Source organism: Amblyomma mixtum, chromosome 7 (genome assembly GCF_055824585.1).
Source record: "Amblyomma mixtum isolate Tamu chromosome 7, ASM5582458v1, whole genome shotgun sequence".
Lineage (NCBI taxonomy): Eukaryota > Metazoa > Arthropoda > Arachnida > Ixodida > Ixodidae > Amblyomma > Amblyomma mixtum.
Window position 1 is genome coordinate 9,294,517 of NC_143018.1, and position 20,283 is coordinate 9,314,799.

Here is a 20,283-nt window from a genome sequence, read left to right on the forward strand (position 1 = left end):
GTTACCTAAACAAGAAGCTTATCACAAGAAAAAGAGCTCAGAGTTTTGATACGTAGATTGTTTGATATAGTCAAGCATTAAAAATATGATTTCGTTTACTTTTGCTAATGGTCAGCGCAGTAATCAATATACCGCGGACCGCAGCCCAGTGCTAGCAACTGCTGTTTTTTTTTTCTTAAGTTGTATCCTATACTGTAACTTTGAGACCGTATAAAACCATTTACCCAAATCGTGCTGGCACGGGCTTAAAGCTGCGTTAGTCTTTAATATCTGAAAAATGTAACTAGCGACAATATGTTCAAGCATCTTACACCAAGTGGATGTAAGGGAATTGGGGTGGTAGTTGCTCACACCAGGAACAACATTAGGTGTAAGCCAGTGAGGGGCAAAGAAAAAGATGATAAAGGCACAAGAAAAATTCTGGTTAAAAATGGGCCAGATTCTCTGCGTGGCGGCGTAAGAATGCGTTTCGGATATTGTCAGGGCCAATAGAGCATTTGGGGTCTAATTAAGCAACATCTCAAACGTAGGATACCAAGTGTACATTGTCAACCGATGGCTCGCTTCTTTGTGTAAAATTGCATCCTAAATAGAAACTAGAGACAGGCTTTTAAAAGTTTAAGTCGCCCTTTTTTTATTAACCAAGAGGTGTGCCAGCCGCTATGGAACCGGAGATCAGAGTGGACCACTTGTACGAGTCTCATCTGGCCTCACGAAGACTGACAGAGTCGGTTCGTTTTGATAACTTTCAACGCATTTTCATTAGAAGGTCTGTGAAAATTTTCCACAGCGAGGAAGACCTCCAAGGCCCTGTCAAATAGAAACAACGGGGCGATGGCTTCAGAGGCCTCCTTTATCCGCGGACCATCCGTTGAAAATGCACTGAAAGTAATCGAAACGAATGAGCGATCACAACCTTGGTGAGGCCAGATTGCGCCTTCCCGGGAAGTCAACATCCACCACTTGCTATGGGTCTGTCCAGCATTGAGACCAACAGCAATCCGGCACCTGGCACCCACAGGTCTCTTTGGACAGTGGAGCAGGAACCCTACCAGTGACCTGTTCTGGACTTATTTCAGCAGAGCTCTTCAATTGAAACTTATATAAAGCGTCTGGTTTTATGTCTTGCGGCACAAAACACCGTTCAAAAAGGAGTCAAGTGAGCCACCAACTAGTCCTTTCAGAGAGATCGGCATGGACCTACAGAGGCTCTTCTCCAGCGTCAACGTCCGCAGCAAATGGATAATTGTGTCAGCCGACCACTTTCGGTATATGTTTCATGGCATCCCACCCCCCGATACCAAACATAACTGGGCAGATTCCCCCGCATGCGCCACAGACCCGAGTGCACGCAGTCGTGATGCCCGCGGTTACCTAAGCCCCCCAAGCTGTCACACGAGCGACGACGCTTGGGGACGAAAACGCCTGACGCGTGGCTTTTCTCCAAGCCAGGTGAATGCCGCCATGTTATCGGCGATGGCGGCCCGATAGGGTGGCCTTGAAAGCCGTCCGAAGATAGCAGCCACAGCGCGGGTCCCGGCAGACGACGTCGTCGCCACCCGCACCAGCACCGGCGGCGTCGTCGGCGGGCGTCGTTGCGCCGGTCAACGTCCGGCCTTCCTTCCCGGCGGCCGTTGCACTCGTTTTCAATGCCAGGTGAACGTCCTCCGCGGCAAACACAAGGAGCCGTTCCGGATTTCTGGGCAATGGGGTCAGCCGCGTTTCTCCGGTGCCAGTGACCCAGTGCGCATCCTGGGCGGTCATCGCTCTCGCCGCCGGACGGGCCCCGGGCCCGGCAGCAGCCTGCGTCCCTCCTCGCCCCTCCTTGGGCAAGGGAGAGCCGGTCTTGGCTTTCGAGGAGGGGGCGAGGAGGAGACCCGGGCCCGTTCTGTGTGTCTGTGGGGCAGCAGCGGGAAAGCGTCGCCGCTCGCGGCGTCGGCCCGGATGGAGCGGGTCAAGTTGGCGGGAAGGAAAGCGTACCGCGCGCTCGCGCGCCCTTTCTCCTGCCGGCGGCCCGTTGGCCCCGATGCCGTTAGTCGCGCTCAGTCCGCCGTGCAGGACGACCGCGCGCTGGGACCGCTCCCTGCACCTAACGGTTCTCCGGAGCAGCTCTGGCCAGGTTCAGGCATCTGCTGCAGCGCTCCATGGCGGCCGCCGGCCCCGGGCCCCAAGCCCAGCCGCCGGAGCCGCCCTCGGAGTCGCTGCCCGCTGCCGCCCAGCCGACACCCGCCGAGGAGGAGGATGACGACGACGGAGCGCCGCCGACCCCGGCGACGCCACCGCCGCCGCCGCCGCCGGAGCCCAAGCCCGCTCCCCCTCCTCATCACCCGCCCCCGCAGCACCACCACCACCAGCAGCAGCATCATCGCGCAGGTGAGCCCCGGCCGTCGGGGCCGACCGCGAGTGGCAATTGGCCGCTTCCTGAGCTGGGCCGTTTCCTGCTTGCGGCGGGCCCGGCCGGCACCAACGAGCCGCTTCCTGCGGGCCGCTCTTGTCGCGCAGCCGCCGCCATGGAGAGCAACATCACGCTGTGGCAGTTCCTGCTCGAGCTGCTGCTGAGCCAGCGCTACAGCCACATGATCACCTGGACCAACGAGGACGGCGAGTTCAAGCTGGTCAACGCCGAGGAGGTGGCGCGCCTCTGGGGGCTGCGCAAGAACAAGCACAACATGAACTACGACAAGCTGAGCCGGGCGCTCCGCTACTACTACGACAAGAACATCATCAAGAAGGTGCTGGGACAGAAGTTCGTCTACCGCTTCGTCTCGTTCCCGGAGATCGTCAAGACGGAGAACAAGATCCCCTTCCACGTCAAGATGGAGAGCATGGCGCAGGCGCCGCAGGACCTCAGCGTCAAGGGGCGCGAGCGCAAGCGCTCGCTCTCCGACGAGGACGAACCGGCAGCGGACGACGTCTCCTCGACCAGCAGCGGCGGCGGGAAGCGGGCACGGCCCGAGTCCGACACCGACTCGTGTCCGTCCCCAGGAGCTGGCGGCCCGCCGTGTCTGTCTCCGTTCCTGGCTGCGCACCGCAAGCTCACCCTGCCCCTCTACCCGCCGTTCGCGACGCGCAACCCGTTCGCGCTGCCGCCGTTCCCGCCGCTCGGGCCGTTCGTGCCGTACGCGCCCTTCGAGCCGCAGCTCGTCTTCTCGCCCGCCGCAAAGTCCATCCCAGTGCTGCAGTGACACCCGACCCGAGCGCTGGACGCCGGGCAGTGCCGAACACTATCCCCTGCCGTGTACAGTTATGTGTGGCTTCCGCTCTGTAGTGCAGACGCCGCGAAAAATAAAAGCTCTAAAGGGGGCGCGCCCCCTGCCGGAGATGCTCCTCTTCCCGCGGCGCATTTTTGCTCGGCCAAGTGCAGCGACGGCAGCTATGGCGAACAGGGCCAGTGGATCAAGGTCCGCCGCGGCCGGTCTCGCCGCGTCTCTGCTGTTCGCCCCACTCGTCGTGTACGCCGTGGGGCCGGACTCCTCGCGTGAGTACCACGTGCGTGCTAGTTAGCGTCGCCTGAGGCAGCGACGTTCGGGGAGCCCGCGCCACCGTCGTTTTTGTTTCCCTCGTGTAGATGGCGGGGTGGTCGGTTCATCTTCACGGCGATCACGTTCGCTGGTGGTGTTCGCCGTTGCCCGGCATCCCCGCTCTCGGTGTGCTTGGTGTTGTAGCGCATGCATGCACGCCATCAGACTCACTGGGCGAGAGGACTTCACTCACTGGCATGGAGCATGATGTCGCGTGAGCAGCTAAGGATAATCTGCATTCGTACGCTTGGTCGGTGAACGTAGCTTTATTCCTCTGTGACGCGGTGATAGCCTTGCAGCTCGTATTCTTACGTCTGAGACATCCTGTAGTGGTATCCGCTTTCGTAGAGCACCAGCGCAGCTAGCAACAACAAGGAAACTCGAGATACGTAACGCTTGCCACGTATATCGATGTTACGAGGGGCACGGAATATGCCGCCGGGAGCGAGCAGGTGGTGACGTCCGCCGAGGCCACAGTTTCGTACTTGCGTTTTTCTCGGGCGTCGAAAGAGGGCGCATGTATACTGATAAGTCGATAACTGCAGCAGAGAGATGTTTTTAATTATAATACAGCAGCGCAGGCCTGACTACTCGAATGCACTCTTTTTTGCCTCGTTGAGTGGCCCCAGAAAAGCAGTAATCAATCACCAGAGCTTATCGCTAATCGATATTTGCATTAGGGATGCCTGTGTTCCGATTACTGATAAGTAACCTACCGTCTCTGTTAAATTTACAGTGCCAGAGATGTCGGTTGTACACATTTAGCGCGCTCTGGACAAATTCGAGCTAAATTTCATGCTTCTGGCGGATGAAACGTGCAGGAAACGAATCGCTGATAGCATTTTCTTTATGCTGCGTTGTTCGCGGTTTGCCAGCTGTAACAGTACTTGCGCCCTCTTTCGAGAAAGACGCTACGCGGCAGCTGACCACGTGGGCGGGCAAGGGTGATTGCCAGGGAAGAGAGGCGTGTCCTCTCTCGTGTCAGTGCCCTCCTTGCCACGTTGGCCATGATCTGGAAGCTTCGGCGTGCTTCGGCGCCCGTTGCTGCATCTCCGTGCTCTTGGCCAACCGACCTTGGGTCCGTTGTAGGCGGCGCCGATTGAAGTCAGATCAAGCGGCGTTAGTGACCTGCTGGTCCGCGCATTTGTCTGCGTTTAAAAGAACGCGCTTCCGCTGACGACTAGAGTGGTTTTGAAAGCCGTTATGCCGTAAACACGAGACGGAAGGAAAAACGTTCCTTCAATTAAGAACCGGTACCTTGGCCTTCGGCGTATATTCCTTGTCCGTTACGGGATGTGCGCTTTATTTAGATTTGTTTTTTTTTTTTCCTTTCACCACTCTGCTGAAGATTTGCATTAGTAGGCGCGGAGCGTCGCACGGCGACGTTAAGTGGAACGCTTTTGTTCGTCGTCGTGTCAAATTGACGAACGACATCAAATGTTCCTAGTATGATGGCCGGTGCCGCTAGTTGAGTGGCATGTCGCATTACCGCGATCGCAAACGTTTCAAAAGCAGCCAGCCACTTTAACGTCAGGAAACAACGTGGTTGCCTTATCAGTTATACGTTAACAGGGAGCCGCAGTTGTATTGAGCTATTTATAGCTGCACTTTACAAATGGTTTACGGTGCACTTCGTTACTCGTACGAAACAGGCATGTCATGGAGACGGCATTAAAAGCAACGTACGTGGTCTAAAGAGAAAACACGGTAAAATAAAAAAAAAATCGTTTCCTTTTTGCAATTTCGCCTAGTCGGTAAAGTCCACTGTATTGCTTAGTCCCAGTTTGTCAGACTTGGGAACTCGCTGACTGAAACCTTGGTGCGCGCAAATAGTACAAACCCCTGAACCATCGACTCTTTAGCTTTGGGCTTGGAGGGACGATTCAGCCCGGTGGGACTCTCTTGCCCTGACGTGGCCTGCGGTAAGGAAATCGCTGTCCGGAAATATCCACCCGGAAGAGCTCCCGGCGCAAAGGCGGAACTTGATGATGGCATTCTTCGTCGTGCTGCCATTTTTTTTACCGGAAATTTTTCTTGTTTTTTCTCTTCCGGAAGCCCTTATAGCGCCATGTGATACACTTGTTTCCGATGTAAATAAATTCTTTTGTCGTTACGGTTTAATGTGACGTCACGCTGCTGTGCCGAAAGCCTACACTGTGGACATCAAACCAGGAAGAAGGCGACGGCAGAAGGTAAAGGTATTATGGCGCCCGCGGCACGGCATCGTCAGAGGTTAATAATAGTTAGTGCACTCTTTGTGCTTGAGCCGCGAGATGGCAAAAGGCAAGCCGTAACGGTAAGGTTATACCGAGTGTTTCAAGCGAACACTTTCAAAAATTCCTATAAATGAGGTATTTGAAAGAGAAGCGAAAATATTTTAGGGGCAAACTGTCAGCCTCTGCAGACTTCAGTTAATGAGAAATTTTGTTATGAAAGAACATAATTTCACGTATTGACTTTTAAGTTAGCTAAGTGTGGTGGATGATGCTAATGGCGAGATCGTAGCCACAGACTAGATGATGCCGTCTCAGTTTTTGAAACGCCGCCCCGGTAGCTCAGTGGTTATGGCGCTCGGCTGCTGACCCGACAGACTTGCGTTCGATCCCGGATGCGGTGGTCGAATTTCGGTGCAGGCGAAATTTCAGAGGCCCGTGTACTGTGCGATGTCAGTGCACGTTAAAGAACCGCAGGCGGTCGAAATTTCCGGAGCTCTTCACTACGGCGTCCCTCATAGCCTGAGTTGCTTTGGGACGTTAAACCACCATAAACCGTAATCCAATCAGTTTTTGAAACGAAGAAATTATATTGTTCTCTAAAGCGTGTGACACGAGGAAATCCGGCGCGCTTTATTCCGCACGAAATCGAAACTGGGCGCATGAGGCGCGCAGGAGGTTCAATGCAAACCATAGTGGTGAAAACCGCGAACAACGCGACGTCGGCTGGTGACTTGTTGTAATGCCACCGGTGCCCAATTCGAACTTCCTTCACTATTCTATACACGACATGCACTTTCTACTTTTCTACTGGTTCGTCGCTTGGTGCAAAGAAAAGCATAGTCAGCGCCAACAATATATGTCCGTAATTTTTGAAACCACACTATTTTTGGAATTAAAAAAAAATGTTCGCTGAAACACGCTACTACTTTCAACCGCCTGGATTTCTTCAGTGCGCCGAAATCTCCGTGCAGCGCTGTCATTTTTGTGTTAGCGGCCATCGAAATGTGGCCGGGGATCGAACCTGTGATTTCGTGGTCATTGTACATAGCACTGCGCCGTAGCAACAGAGACACCGCGGCGGGACTTGCTCGATGTAACGTACGGGAACGTACCGTAAAGGGCTCAGGGTAAATCTACGTCTGACGACCAGAGTGACTTAAGCCTTATAGCTGGAGGCTCTCTTCTTAATGGATAACAATTGGGTGGAATCCGAAAATAGCCGTCACGTTAGAAAGATTATCGCGCAGATTTGTTGTTTTTGCAGTCGCACAGCTAATTCCGCTCCGGTTGTAGCTGCTGCAGTTGAACGAACTTGTCATGGTCACTTAAAAATCATAGGGCGTTGCCTATAGTTTCTGACAGAGCTGTCGACGTCTGCGGGGGTCGAGGACCGGCCATAGAAGACGATGCTCTCATCTTAAAAAACGTTTCGCATCTGACGTAAGTATAGAACTAAGTGAAACTGGTCTCACGCCGCAAAATCTTTCCCACTTATTTTCCACTTTTTCGTTTCTTGAAGCTGCCAAATTTTCTAGAGCTTTTGCGCTGCCGGTAGGTCGTGCGTTGTGCAACTTGTTGCTGACCTGCTAACTTGAAAGGTTAGACGGGGCGCGTAACTGCATCGGTGCATGCGCAGTGAACAGCCTATAGTGACTCGGTATATGAGCTGATGCTAGTACGTCTCCGCTTTACAGGCTGTTTCACCTAAGACTTTCTGCAATTTTTTTTTTTTTAATGGGATTTTTGAGTCAGAACAGCGCTTTTTCCGGCATAGTTTGTCAGCGTTGTAGTATACATCAGAACGCAATACATAATTGCACAAATGCAAACTGACGCGAAGTGGGCAGGTGTGTTCGTCCTCATTTCTTTCGTGCCAGCTCGCATTTGTGTAATTATGTCTCGTTACAACCAACTAGCTCAAGCTAAAGTATTGCTAGCGGCCGTGGTATTGCTTTCAGAATACAGCTAAGACGTGCCAACTAGCAGGCTGGTAAATTGATATTGATTAGTTAACTTTTTAGCTATTACCGTCAGGCTCCTTAATTATTGAGAGGCATGTAGCCCACCGTACGTAATATCCATATCAGTTTTTAGGCTTTCGAAAACGCGGTTGCCTTCAGTGCTGTGGTCCAACAAATTTTGGCTATTTCGACGAGTTACGTGCACTGGAGAGGTTGGTTTCCCTGCGAGAATCTCGAAAGCGCATGTATTTTGACGCGATGTAACCAAGATGTGTTGGGCCACTGTTCCGAGGGTAAGCGCGTTTTCGAAATTCTGAAGAGTGATATGACTATTACTTACGGTGGGCTACACGCCTCTCAATAATTGAGGAGCCTAACAGTAATAACTAAAAAATTAGCTGCTCAATATTAGTTAATCAGCAGTTAACTAATTAGCTGTACTCTGATGTACTACACCGCCGAAAATACTATGGCGAAAAAGCACTCTTCTAACTCAGAAGCCTATTTTTAAAAATTGGAGATAGTCATAGGTGAAACACCCTGTGTACTAAAACTCTACTCAAGCGAAGTAATGATCAGTCGCCCGTTATGATTCAATGGTCTAGATGGAGTTTCACAACACACTATATCACGCATAGCGTGTATAGTCACATCCTTTTCTTCCGGTAGTGTGCAATGTCGGTGCACGTTATAAAACCCCAGGTCGCCGAAATTATTACGGAGTTCTCCACTATGTCGCATGCTTGTTTGTCTTGTCTCGTATACCTGCATTAAGCTAACGTTTCTGTTCTCATTGGAGTCGGGAAAGGGGAGAAGGTCGACGGCCTATAAACAGGGCGTCGGTGTTCCTCCGAATACAGCAAGTGGCGCGGAGGTCCTGGAAACCGGCACCAGATGGCGTATAGGTCACGAACAGCTGAGCTGCCTACAAGGGCGAGCGCGAGGACGCTGAGGGGGAGGGAGAGGCGGCCTCTTCTATTTCTGATGTGTACGACGGGCGAGCAGAGCCAACACCCTCTAGAGAATTTGGCAGAGCGCGTTCTGCGCAACCTACTCACGGGGCCTGAATTATGTATTACGTGGCATACTTGAAAGGGTCGGTACACTGCTAGAGACACTTAAAACAGCATCATCATCATCATCAGCCTGACTACACCCACTGCAGGGCAAAGGCCTCTCCCATGTCTCTCCAATTTACCCTGTCCTTCGACAGTTGCGGCCACTGTCAAGGCAGCGATGGCGTAGAGGTAGAGCATCCGCCTCGCGTGCAAAAGGACCGGGGTTCGAATCCCGGTGCCTCGCAGTTCTCCACCAAATTAAAAAAAAAAACTCCGCGTGTCGATGGAATTGCATAACCAGGCCTGGAGTGCGGCCTGATTTCGGTGACCAGAACTGACAACGCACTTCCTCACCAGAACAGGATTCGGCCACCCTGGTGTAGTACTTGGCCGCAACCTTCTCTGAACAAACCAATTAACCTTAAAACATCATTGCCATAAAATGATGTATCTTTGGTGTCAGAAACGAGTGAAGCACTATGGTTGGATTAGAAATTCGTGTTCTGAATGGGTTTTCCTGCTTGCGAACAGTGAACCAAGTGTAAACAGAGAATCCATTCTTGTTAAAGTAAACTCCAGGCCTCTTAGCTCTTCCATTTAGTTATGCCGTTTTGATAGCTTTTACCGCTTTAAAGTTTAAATTGCTCTTGGAAATAGCGGCGCTCTATATTTTATTTTATTTGTACATACTGCAGCCCTATACTAGGGCTATCGCAGGAGTGGACATATACGAGGTCTGTTAGAAAAGTATCCGACCTTTGGTCGAAGAAAAAAAACTGGCATAACTGGAGCGTTAGAAACCTAATAACCTTCAAAGTAGTCTCCTTGGGGCTCCATATGCATCTCCCAGCGGTGCTGCCATTGTTAGAAGTATTCCGAAAAGACCCTTTTCGGAATGGAATTTAGCTCTGCTGTCGTTGCAGCCATAATGTCCTTTCTTTTCTGAAATCGCGCTCCTTTCAATGACCTCTTGATTTTAGGAAACAGCCAGAAGTCGTAGGGGGACATATCAGGAGAGTAAGGAGCCTGTTGAACTACAGGGGTCTGGTTTTTCGCCAGAAAAGTCTGAATCAAATGCGAGGAATGTGCAGGAGCAATGCCGCGAGGGATGCGCCAATTCTTGTTGACCTTAATTCCGGTCTCTTGCGCCGCACAGCACCACGTAGGCGATGGAGGACATCCCTGTAGTACTGTTTAGTCATTCTTTGACCCTGTGGGGTGCGTACTCGTGGTGTGCCACACAGAGGGAGTCAAAAAAGCAGTCAGCATCACTTTGACATTGCTGCGCACTTGTCGGGCCTTCTTTGGTCTTGGTGACGTGGAATGCGTCCTCTGTGACGACTGGGATTTGGTTTCCGGGTCGTACCCGTACACCCAAGACTCGTCACTAGTGATTACGGCGTCGGTGAAGTCAGGGTAACTGTTTGTGGAATCCAGCATCTCCTGTGAGACTTCAACACGAAGCTGCTTTTTCTCCACCGTCAGCAGCTTCGGCACGAATTTCGCCGCAACTCTCTCCATGGCCAAATCTTCGGTGATAATGGAATGTGCAGAAAAATTGCTGATGTCCACCTCTTCCGCAATTTCTCGGATAGTCACACAACAGTCCCGCATCACCACAGCGTTCACTTCGGCAATTACCTGGTCATTTCGGCATGTTGATGGCCGACCGGAGCGTGGCTCTCTCTCCACGGATGTGCGGCCGTCTTTAAACCAGTTGCACCACTGCTTAATCTGTGTGCTGCTCATAGCATCATCACCGAAAGCCGTCTGAACATTTCGAATAATTTCCACTTGGCTATCGCCAAGTTTCTGGCAAAATTTGAGGTAGTAGCGCTGCTCCTCTCGCTCCGCCATTTTCCTTGCAACAAAAAACCGACGAGAGCACTGCGCACTCCCTCACTCAAACGCTGCTTCCTAGCGACTGACGCTATCGGCAGGCGGGAAAAAATTCGTGCATGCGCACGAGGGTTCAAGGTCGGCTGCTGTAAGCGCGCTTGTTTCATATCTATCAGGTGTTCGCAAAAAAAAATAAAGTCGGATACTTTTCTAACAGACCTCGTACAAAACACCGAAGATACAAAACTATGAGACATGGCAGCATAAATTAAGCACCAAAGTTGAAAACATAGGGACCACTACACAAATTGGGTGTCTGGGAAACAGTAAATCAAGATATAAAGAGAATATCAATTAATTCTGGCATGAAACAGCAGTTTACAGTTGGTAGCGAGGTGCTAGAAGCGGTAAGGGAATACGTCTACATAGGGCAGGTAGTGATCGCAGATCCGAATCACGAGAACGAAATGAAATAACTAGAAGAATAAGAATGGGGTGGAGCGCATTTGGCAGCTTCTCTAAGATCATGAATGGCAGTTTACCAATATACCTCAAGAGAAAAGTATACAAAAGCTGTATCTTACCGGTACTCACCCAAGGGGCAGAAACGTGGAGGCTAACAAAGAAGGTTCAGCTTAAGTTGAGGACAACGCAGCGAGCTATGGAAAGAAAAATGATAGGTGTAACGTTAAGGGGCCGGAAGCGGGCAGAGTGGGTGATGAAACAAATGCGGATTAATGACACCCTAGTTGAAATCAAGAGGAAGAAATGGGCTTGGCCAGGGCATGTAATGCGAAGGCAAGATAGCCGCTGGTCCTTAAGGGTAACGGAGTGGATTCCCAGAGAAGGCAAGCGTAGCAAGGGGCGGCAGAAAGTTAGGTGGGCGGGTGAGATATTAAGAAGTTCTGTGGAGATAGGGTGGTCGCAGCTCGCGCACGACAGGTCTAATTGGAGAGATATGGGAGAGGCCTTTGCTCTGCAGTGGGTGTCGTCAGGCTGATGATGATGATGCATAAATATGTCTGTTGGGAGGGAACGCACTGGACCGGGCAATGTATTCCTATGTTGAGTGGCACGCGGAAAGAAACTATTTAAACACATTATAGTGCGAGTCAAGTCAGGTGAGAGATTAAGATTGTGATAACTTATTGTTGACGATGGTGTGCAACTCATGATGTACTGTACCTGTCACTTGGACTGAGGACCCCACCAGCGCCAACAGGCGACCGCAGCTTTTTTTTAATGAAACTGTGTTCTCTCTCTCTTTCTGCACCCATGTGCAGCAGCTGTTCATACTGCGTAAAAATGCAGACGGCTATCAATCCCGAGTCTTTGATAAAACACTTGCGATTGCTGCAACTCTCACTGAACTGTCTTACCACCCTCGTGCACCTGGACGTCGATGCCAGCTTATCAACAGAACAAAGAAAAAATTGAAAAATATATAGCCCTAATATTCAAACCAAAACGACTAATGTTCTTTTGCACTTTCGAATGTGACAGGCTTGTCTCGAACGGCTTCATTTGCTCGACTTTGCTCGAGTGAACGAAGGAAAAAAATAAATATTCCGGAGAGACAAATTTTGCCTTCTCTTCGCCGTGTAGCAACGCGTCGGACTTTTCTGGTATTATTATTATTATTATTATTATTATTATTATTATTATTATTATTATTATTATTATGCTCATATTTCATGTTTGTATTGCACGTCCGCCTACCGACTTTGCCGGGCCTAGTCCCTCAAGCCACTAGAGGCTTTGACAGGCCCGTTTCTTTATTCTGTATTTACTATGTGCAATAAAAGATATTATTATTATTATTATTATTATTATTATTATTATTATTATTATTATTATTATTATTATTATTATTATTATTATTATTATTATTATTATTACTAATGCGATAGCATTAGATTTGTCGTCACACCAAAGCGCCGCCGATGTCTGAGGCAAAATTCGCTGATTGGTCGAGGCAGGCCACGTGACCTTATGACGTCATCACATTCTGCCTGCCGCCTTGTCAGCTTCAGTTTCTAGACAGCAGCCTAGATAGATGATATATGAAAATTTCGGCACCGTCACAGCATAGCGGATGCAAGCTGCTGGCAGCTAGTAGTCCGAATATGGCAGTTGATAGACACACACAGAAGCTGCAACAGAAACTGCGACTAATGTGAAATCTAATGCTATATCGCATTCCACTCTTAAGGTGACTGAAGCGTCGCTATAGTTCTTTTTTAATTCGAGATTATGTCTTCGAGGAACACTTATCTTCCAGCTGTTTGTGCTGAGACCCGTTCAATATATTGAAGTCCTGCTTTTGATAAGATATATGCTTGTCGGTAGAGAAACCTTCTTCAAGTCTGGATTTGCACGGACGTTTTAGAGGCTGGATGCTTCAAGAACACCTCTTATCCGCGTCGTATATGAATGAAAGCTTTCGTGCCAGCAATTAAGAATAAGATTTCGCATGACACCATTAATTCTGAACATAAAAACGCGCATGAGCCACATACTACTCTCGCAGCATGCATCAAATATAATGGTGTCAGAAGACAGAGTCGTGATTTTTTTTTCTCCGCCGGTGCTTGTTGCAGATTCTTGCCCGTTCTTCTATCGGAGACCGCGCGTGAAGTGCACCGAGTATGAAATGTTCACTTCCCCTTCGAGAAACTTTGGACGGTGGCGAAGCACAGCGAGCCAGCCACGCAGCATATATATCAGAAGCAGGGCCCTTGAAATCTATACTTTTGACAAAGTCTGTGCATGTTTCTGCAAACGCTCAAAAGCATTCGAGTGGCACCCTTTGAGTAACAAAATCCCTTATAACGCAGGGCGTGATATGTCTAAAGCCGCGCGTACTGCGCCGCGTTCCATTCTGTGGCCACTGTATAAGTGCATACAGTATCCCGAGTCCTGAGTGCAGCTGTTCACTTGTACCTTGCAGGCCTGTTCTCGTGGCACCCGACGCTCCTGGCTGTGGCGGTGAGTCGCATTCGATTTCTTTTAGCCATGTCTCCCTCAGCGGCTCTCCTCTGGCTTGGTCGTTGGTCCTCATGGAGGAAGGAAAATAGAGATATTTAGCATAACGGAAGCGTATATGGATGCATTACCGGACGCCTACTGCGTGAGCGCCCTCGCCCCACTTGGCCCCACACGTATACCACCGCGCGTGCTCAGGAGGCGTCCGGTAATCCGATTCCGGTATACGTTTCCGCTAATGCGTCTTTGTTCTGCTAGAAGTCTAACTCACGGGACGGATAACCACTGTGTAGCTGAAGATTGAGCGACAGCTGTTTGCCATGGCGGTGAATATACAATATTGTTTGCTCAATACTGTTCCTCCGCTTCTCACTATGTTTCGACCACTCAACGTGGCCTGTTATAGTGTCGTCACGCTTGACATCACTGCAGGCTGGCCAATCAGCGGGACGCGGTGCAGCCGCCGCGCTCTCCTTCTCCCTTCCGCACAGAGTTCCTTACTATTACCTAGAGGGAAAGCTGGCATCGCTGCACTTCAGCCACCATGGACGCCCAAAGCATCATGGGCCGGTGAGCTACTTGATGCGGGGCAGTCGTAGTTTTTCGGGAACATGGAGTGGCACTACTGAGATGTTTCATTCCGAAAACGCTGTTCGTGTGTGCGCAAACGACTTTCGCGCGAACGCAGTGTGCAAAGGCCATAGTAATGAAAACGCAACAGCACACGACGTCAATAAAAGGTTTCACTTTCTGAAATGCCACTAAAAACTTCTTAAAGTGTTTAAGCAGCAACATTTTTTTAAACATATTTACTTTTAAAAGTGCGCCTGTTATTTATGAAATATTAGTTTTTATAGTGTTCAATACTTGGCCAATAGGAGAGCTAGCCATCTCTTATTTTGGGCAAACTTTGCATTTACATGCTCTTCTGCTCGTTTGCTGCAATTTACAGACAGGATATTGAATGTTAATACATTCTTGATTATCGAATAGCGTTAATTTTTGCATTATTTTTTGGCCAAAAGTTGTAGTTCTGCAGTCGGTAGCTCACCGCCCCATGATGCTTAGAGCGCCCATGGTGGCTGAAGTGATCTCGAGGGATCTCCATGCAAACTCCCATAGACGGGTTGCCAGCTTTCCCTCTAGGTAATAGCAAGAAACTCTATGCCCTCCCGTTTCCTACTCGCACTTCGTGTTACGCCAACGACGCCGCAGAACCGGAAAGCGTGTCTTTAACAGCTGTCGCTGCGGAAACACTCGCAGTTCGGCCTGGTGACGCAGCCCGCGATTCTGCTCGCGCGCCTCGGCCGGATCCGTCTGCACTGGGCGCTGCAGGCCACTTCCGCCACTTGCGCCCTGCTGGGCATCTGCGCCGCCTACGCGCACAAGGACTCCCTCGGGAAGCCGCACTTCGCCACGTGGCACGCCCAGGCGGGACTCGCCGCGCTGGTCGCCACGCTTCTGGACGCGTCGGGAGGGACGACACTCATGCTGATGCGCACATACGGGGTGAGTATACTCGAGCAGAGGCCGTGGCTACACTCCTTGGGTGATGAGTGGGCAGTGTTTTGCGAAAGTTTCCATGCAGAGGTGTGAGCGGAACTCGATGACGATTCATCGATTTCTGCATGGCCACAGCCCATCGTTGATCCAAAATCTGCACTGTTGCGCCCATTGAGTATACCTGTCATAGTCTCACTGGGGAACATAAAACTACGTTAGTGGGCCAATTTAGTTTCGGCCACTGCTGGTGTTCGGGCCCTGAAATCTCAGCACACGCGTGCGCTGTTGCATTTCGCCTTAACCGAAAAGCAACGGGCAGCGGCGTCAATACTGCTTGCGATTGGAGTTTCTTGGAAATTCTGGAGGACGCTGCTCCTGAACGCCGCCTTGTGGTTTAGCGTACCCAGAGCCTCTGCTAAAGGTGCACCGCATGATCGAAAAAATCTCACCGGGGAGGGGTTTACGAGTGGTTCATGTGGTGCTCCTGGTGTGATAGACACTTGGGGAGCGGGGAAGGATGCTCAACCTCGTTTTGCGTTATGTTGGGGCGAGAATTTATATTGTGACAGTTCGCTATGTAGCAAAACCTTCCCATGCTTTCTGAAGCCTCCTCCCCCCCCCCAAAAAAAAAAATTAAAAATTAAATTCTAGTCATCATCACCGACATCAGCCGAGTTACAGCGATTCGCTGAGGGCGTCCTTAAAAGGTTGTGGGATGGAATTGGGCATGTTCTGACCGAACCCGCGTCGGTCTGATCGAACCTATGTGTTAATTTCCTTATCTAGCCAAGACGTGTTTGTATTTTCAAAAAGTAGAAAGGAGCAAGAGACTAGAGGATGGGTAGAGAGGTCAAGAGAGTAGTTTAGAAATAGGAAGAAAATTGACACTCGATCCAAAGATATTGAGCTCGCTAGGAATTAATAGCTAGGTGACACTTGCCACTACACCTGTGCAAAGGGGAAGCTCATCATTATTTATCTATTTGTGTAGGTTAGCCTACACGCAACACAAAATCACTTGGAAGTAGTAGGTTGGGCATCCACACACCGCATACACGACGTGCGGAGGTCTTGGTTTTGTATCCCACCGGCGGCATGTGGTCGCCTTGTGCGAACGTTCCGTTGAATTACCCTCTATCTAAAGAACGATTAGGGTACTGATTTTACATTTTGATCAACACCATCGCAAGAACATTCCCCCTATACTTTTTTTTGGATTTCAGCGACGACTTGTTTCTACGTGTAGCACACATTTTGACAAGTGAACATGGATGACTGAGCTATATACCCCTTCTATATGGCGCAGCTGTGGAAGCGGTACCCGTGGCTGAAGCCCGGCCTGGTGCGGAGCGGCCACCGCCTGGCCGGCGTGGTGACGCACGCCATCGCCACGGCCGCCATCGTGCTCGGGCTGCGGTCGCACTACGGCCGCGAGGCGCTGGAGAAGGCCCTGCCCGCCGGGGACACCGCCGTGGTCCAGCTGGCCGTGCAGGTGCTGGCAGTGGTGCCCTTCGCCGCGGTGGCCCACCAGGTCCTGTGGCCGCGGAGGAACGACGCCGGCGGCAAGAAGAAGAAGAGCCGCGAATAAAGCTCTGTTCCGCCTTCCTTTTAGAGCGCAGCTCTTTGGCGCCCGTTTCTGCTGTTCGCGGCGTCGCCGTTGTCCGTTGTAACCAGCAGTGGACACCTTAGTCGCGGTTTAAGCTGCGAGACCAATGGAGCGGTAGCTTGGTGGTGGTGGTGAAAAACATTTATGGGCAATTAAATTTTTACAGAAAGGTGATTGGGGTAGGATCCTAATGGCCCTTTCCCTTACAATACTAGGTGGAGCCCCTATTCCGGTGCCCCATTGGCAAGCAACGCCGCCCGCGTCCGTTGAACCAAGGCCTTTTGGCTCTTTAGCTCTTGACAGCCGAGCAGGGCCGCCTCCCAGTCCTCTCTGGTGGGGTTGGGGTTGGGGGGGATAGATGGGTTTGATTGACACGCCCAAACCATATGGAAGGTGTCAGCCACCTCCCCAAGGAACTGGCACGCGCCATCAAAGGATGTATTGAAATGTTTAAGCACCGCCGGGCACAGTACACTGTTAGTGAGAATTTTGATGAGAAGGCGCTCGTCAGCGCGATCCAGTCCCTTACAAGGGGCCGGGTAGCGCCGGTGCTCCTCCTTGTAGTAATCGGTGATGTGTTTGAATGTAAGGGCCAGATTGTCTGATTGGGAGTACCCTTCCAAGGACAGGGATCTTGGAAAGCAAATGAAAGGCGCATAACTGCCCTCTTGGAACAGTGGACACCTCAATCTTGCTTTAAGCTACGTGGCGGTAGTGACAGGTGTGCGCTGCATGCGTTGGCATTGACAACGTTGTGCCAGAAACGCGACGCTGAAGCCACGGGCCGTCGGCGTTCGTTGTGTTCCTTGGCGTTGACAACGCCTTGCACTCCGATCATTTTAAGGAAAGGAAGTGCGCATAACTGGCTCCCTGGGTCAGCCGACGCCTGAATCTCGGTTATAGGTACGTGGGGTGATGACAGAGAGATGTGGGCTGCATCCGTTAGCGCTGACAACGCTCGGTAAGCGAACTCTCGCGATCAACCATTAATTGCAACCTGTCAGAGTGGCAGGGTGGGTAGGGGCATTAATGTACATATAAAGACAAAAATGTATTTCTCACCACTTATGCGGGAGAACATCCCGTTCCTCTCGCTCATAATGCCTCCTACGGCTGTGACAACTCGCGGAATACTTGCGTAGACATTCTCTTTAAACAGGCATTGGTGCAGCAAGTCGAGTCTATATCCATCTATTTCTTCGACCACAAAGCTTCCTTCATGACAATCAAGAACTGTTAGGGAAGTGCCTCTTGAAGAAGGAATATGCGTGAAAAGTAACAAGTTGTCTGTAATTGTACACACATGTCTTGCTCTAATTCTTTGCCTCACTCTATCGAAAAGCTGAAACAGCTGATGAGCTGCGCTCAAATTTCGCATTAGGAAGGGGTGTAATCGTCGGCAATTTTTTTCTTAAAGGGGCTGCAAAACACTGCTCGGGGGGATACTGGCAATACTTCAGGTGGGTTCTTTATGTCACACAGATGCTAACTTAAAAATAATTACAGGAATCGATGCAGAGGAACGGGAGTTATTCAATGAAGAAATTTCAAAATACAAGCAAACAAAACGCTGCCCTCAACTCGATTTTGGCGGGCCTTCCCACTCCGATTTCGCTCTCCCTATGACGGCACCTGGCGCAACCAATCAAACCGGCCTGCCAGAGCACGTCCGGGAAGTTTGTACTCCATGGTTGCCTGCTCTCTGTAACTCGTTCTTGCTGAGACGCGGCGTCGTTTCCATGCCAGAGCGCCCCTGGTGGTGTATTTTTATTTTACTTGCTTTGCAGGGCTTTTATCTAAGACAAACAAGTTGTTTTTGTTGATCTAATATAAAACGCAAACAGGTGACAAAATGTGTCTATTTATTCACACAATTTGCGTATATTTACTGTTTGTCCGATCATCAAGCTCGCGCCAGGTGATGTCATATCCGTTGCTCAAACCCGCCACTGTGTGGCGGCACCATCAGAGCCATGAATTTGTTTTTGGGAGGACATTAAAATATTAAAAAACGAAATATACGCGGTATTACCGACGCTATTAGCACCATTATAACTCACTGTATGCGACCAACAGGCAAAACAGTCAACTAAAATTGTGTTTCTGGGCCCCTTTAAGACTTCGGCCCCCACAGTGGAGAGAACGGTTCTAAAATTCCTCCAATGTGGGGGCCGGAGCCCTTTGTGATCCAAAATGGCGTCTCCCCGATGTAGGGGCTGAAGCCAGGGGTAGGAAACTTGTATAGACACCATTTTCCAGCTAATTCAGAATTCAGCGCCAACTTTTCCCATAGCGGCCAAAGGAAAGCCAATTGGGTCGTCATATTGCAGTCGTGGCAACGATATATCCAGAAAAAAAGAAAAACATTTATGCCCGAGTGCGATTCGAACCACTACTTTATTCAGTCACCATGAAATATTTCGAACTGAATCTAGCTGGAGTTTCCTGCCCCTTGTGATCCAAAATGGCGTGTCCCGATCGAACTATGCGTGTCGTCACTCTACCTAAGTAACGCTGTAGTCAGTGCTTACAGCTGTCGCCACCTGTCGCTTGCGCCTGTCGTCAAGATCTGCGCATGCGCGGCACAAGTTAGCGGTTCGTTGTCAAACCGACGTTGGAAGAAGACGCGAAACTGCCGATTTCCCGCAAAAATATTTTGATTTCGTTAAGTGAGCCCGTGCTTCAAGATGGTGGGGATGTTAGCACCCTGCCAGAGGAACGCTGCATCGAGGCGCATATTCGTCACTTCGCATGCATAATTGGCGCCATGTGGAAGCGTAATCGCGTCTGCGGAGCCCACGTGCAGCCTTTGTCAAAAGTAAACAGCTCGAGGTTTTTGCTTCTAAGCTTCGTAGTGGGGTTCGTGCAGCATCCATAGAGGTCCTAACCTTTGGAGGGGAAAGCACCACAGTTCCTCTCATCTACGAGAGACTTGGAACAACAATGCAAAACGAGCAACGCAGAATGGCCCGAAAGCAAGTACCTTTAACTCTATACCTTAGACAAAGGCTGTACATTTGTTTCCAACCAGTTTTCTGTGCAGCGGGGGAATTTTCGCGCAATCGCTATATTATAACAATAAACCTGATTACGATTCCGACCCCGCATTTTGGGTCAAGGCCAAATTTCTGATCATAACGTACACCGCGCGCGTCGGCCTCGAGGGCACACCACGTTAATTCTTGCCTTGGAGGTGATGTACTAAGTGCATTGGGTACAGTGTACTGCAGAACCCGCTTAAAACGAAAATTCGGATACTACGAATTATGCGCATATAGATGTCAGTATCAGAGAGTTCAGGAGGCGCGTGCGCTGCAAGACCTTATGCTTTCAGTAGCCATATCTAGACGGTCTGCATCAGTAAGTTCTAGAGTATACTATGCGACAGGTTAAAACTGTTGATGCATGTGCACATTTTCTCTTACGCCGCTACTGCGCTACCCTAACACAGAGCAACTGACGACAGCAGGGCAGCAGACGTACCCACCTTCGAGCTGTTCGAAGACATTCTTTCTTGATGTGCACTGGCACCGAGGACGAATGAAGTTGACCTGTATCGACGGATTAGCGCTTTCGAATGGTAAAGTTGCTACT

General features: G+C 50.3%; 2 protein-coding genes across 3 annotated transcripts; both read left to right on the forward strand.

Moving 5' to 3' along the window:
* The first annotated feature begins 1,902 nt into the window (after nt 1-1,902).
* On the forward strand, nt 1,903-3,323 carry LOC149334933 (uncharacterized). The gene has a single exon (XM_089551589.1). It carries the CDS (start codon nt 2,145-2,147, stop codon nt 3,183-3,185), a length of 1,041 nt encoding a protein of 346 aa, XP_089407715.1. The 5' UTR covers nt 1,903-2,144; the 3' UTR covers nt 3,186-3,323.
* Nucleotides 3,307-16,688, forward strand: LOC149334934 (transmembrane reductase CYB561D2-like). 2 transcript variants are annotated; one of them, XM_089551590.1, is made up of 5 exons: nt 3,307-3,478; nt 13,546-13,583; nt 14,013-14,150; nt 14,844-15,089; nt 16,390-16,688. In XM_089551590.1, exons 1-5 carry the CDS (start codon nt 3,322-3,324, stop codon nt 16,669-16,671), a joined length of 861 nt encoding a protein of 286 aa, XP_089407716.1. In that variant the 5' UTR covers nt 3,307-3,321; the 3' UTR covers nt 16,672-16,688. The 2 variants fall into 2 exon arrangements, with proteins under 2 accessions (XP_089407716.1, XP_089407717.1); XM_089551591.1 differs by lacking the exon at nt 14,013-14,150.
* Nucleotides 16,689-20,283: the final 3,595 nt, after the last annotated feature.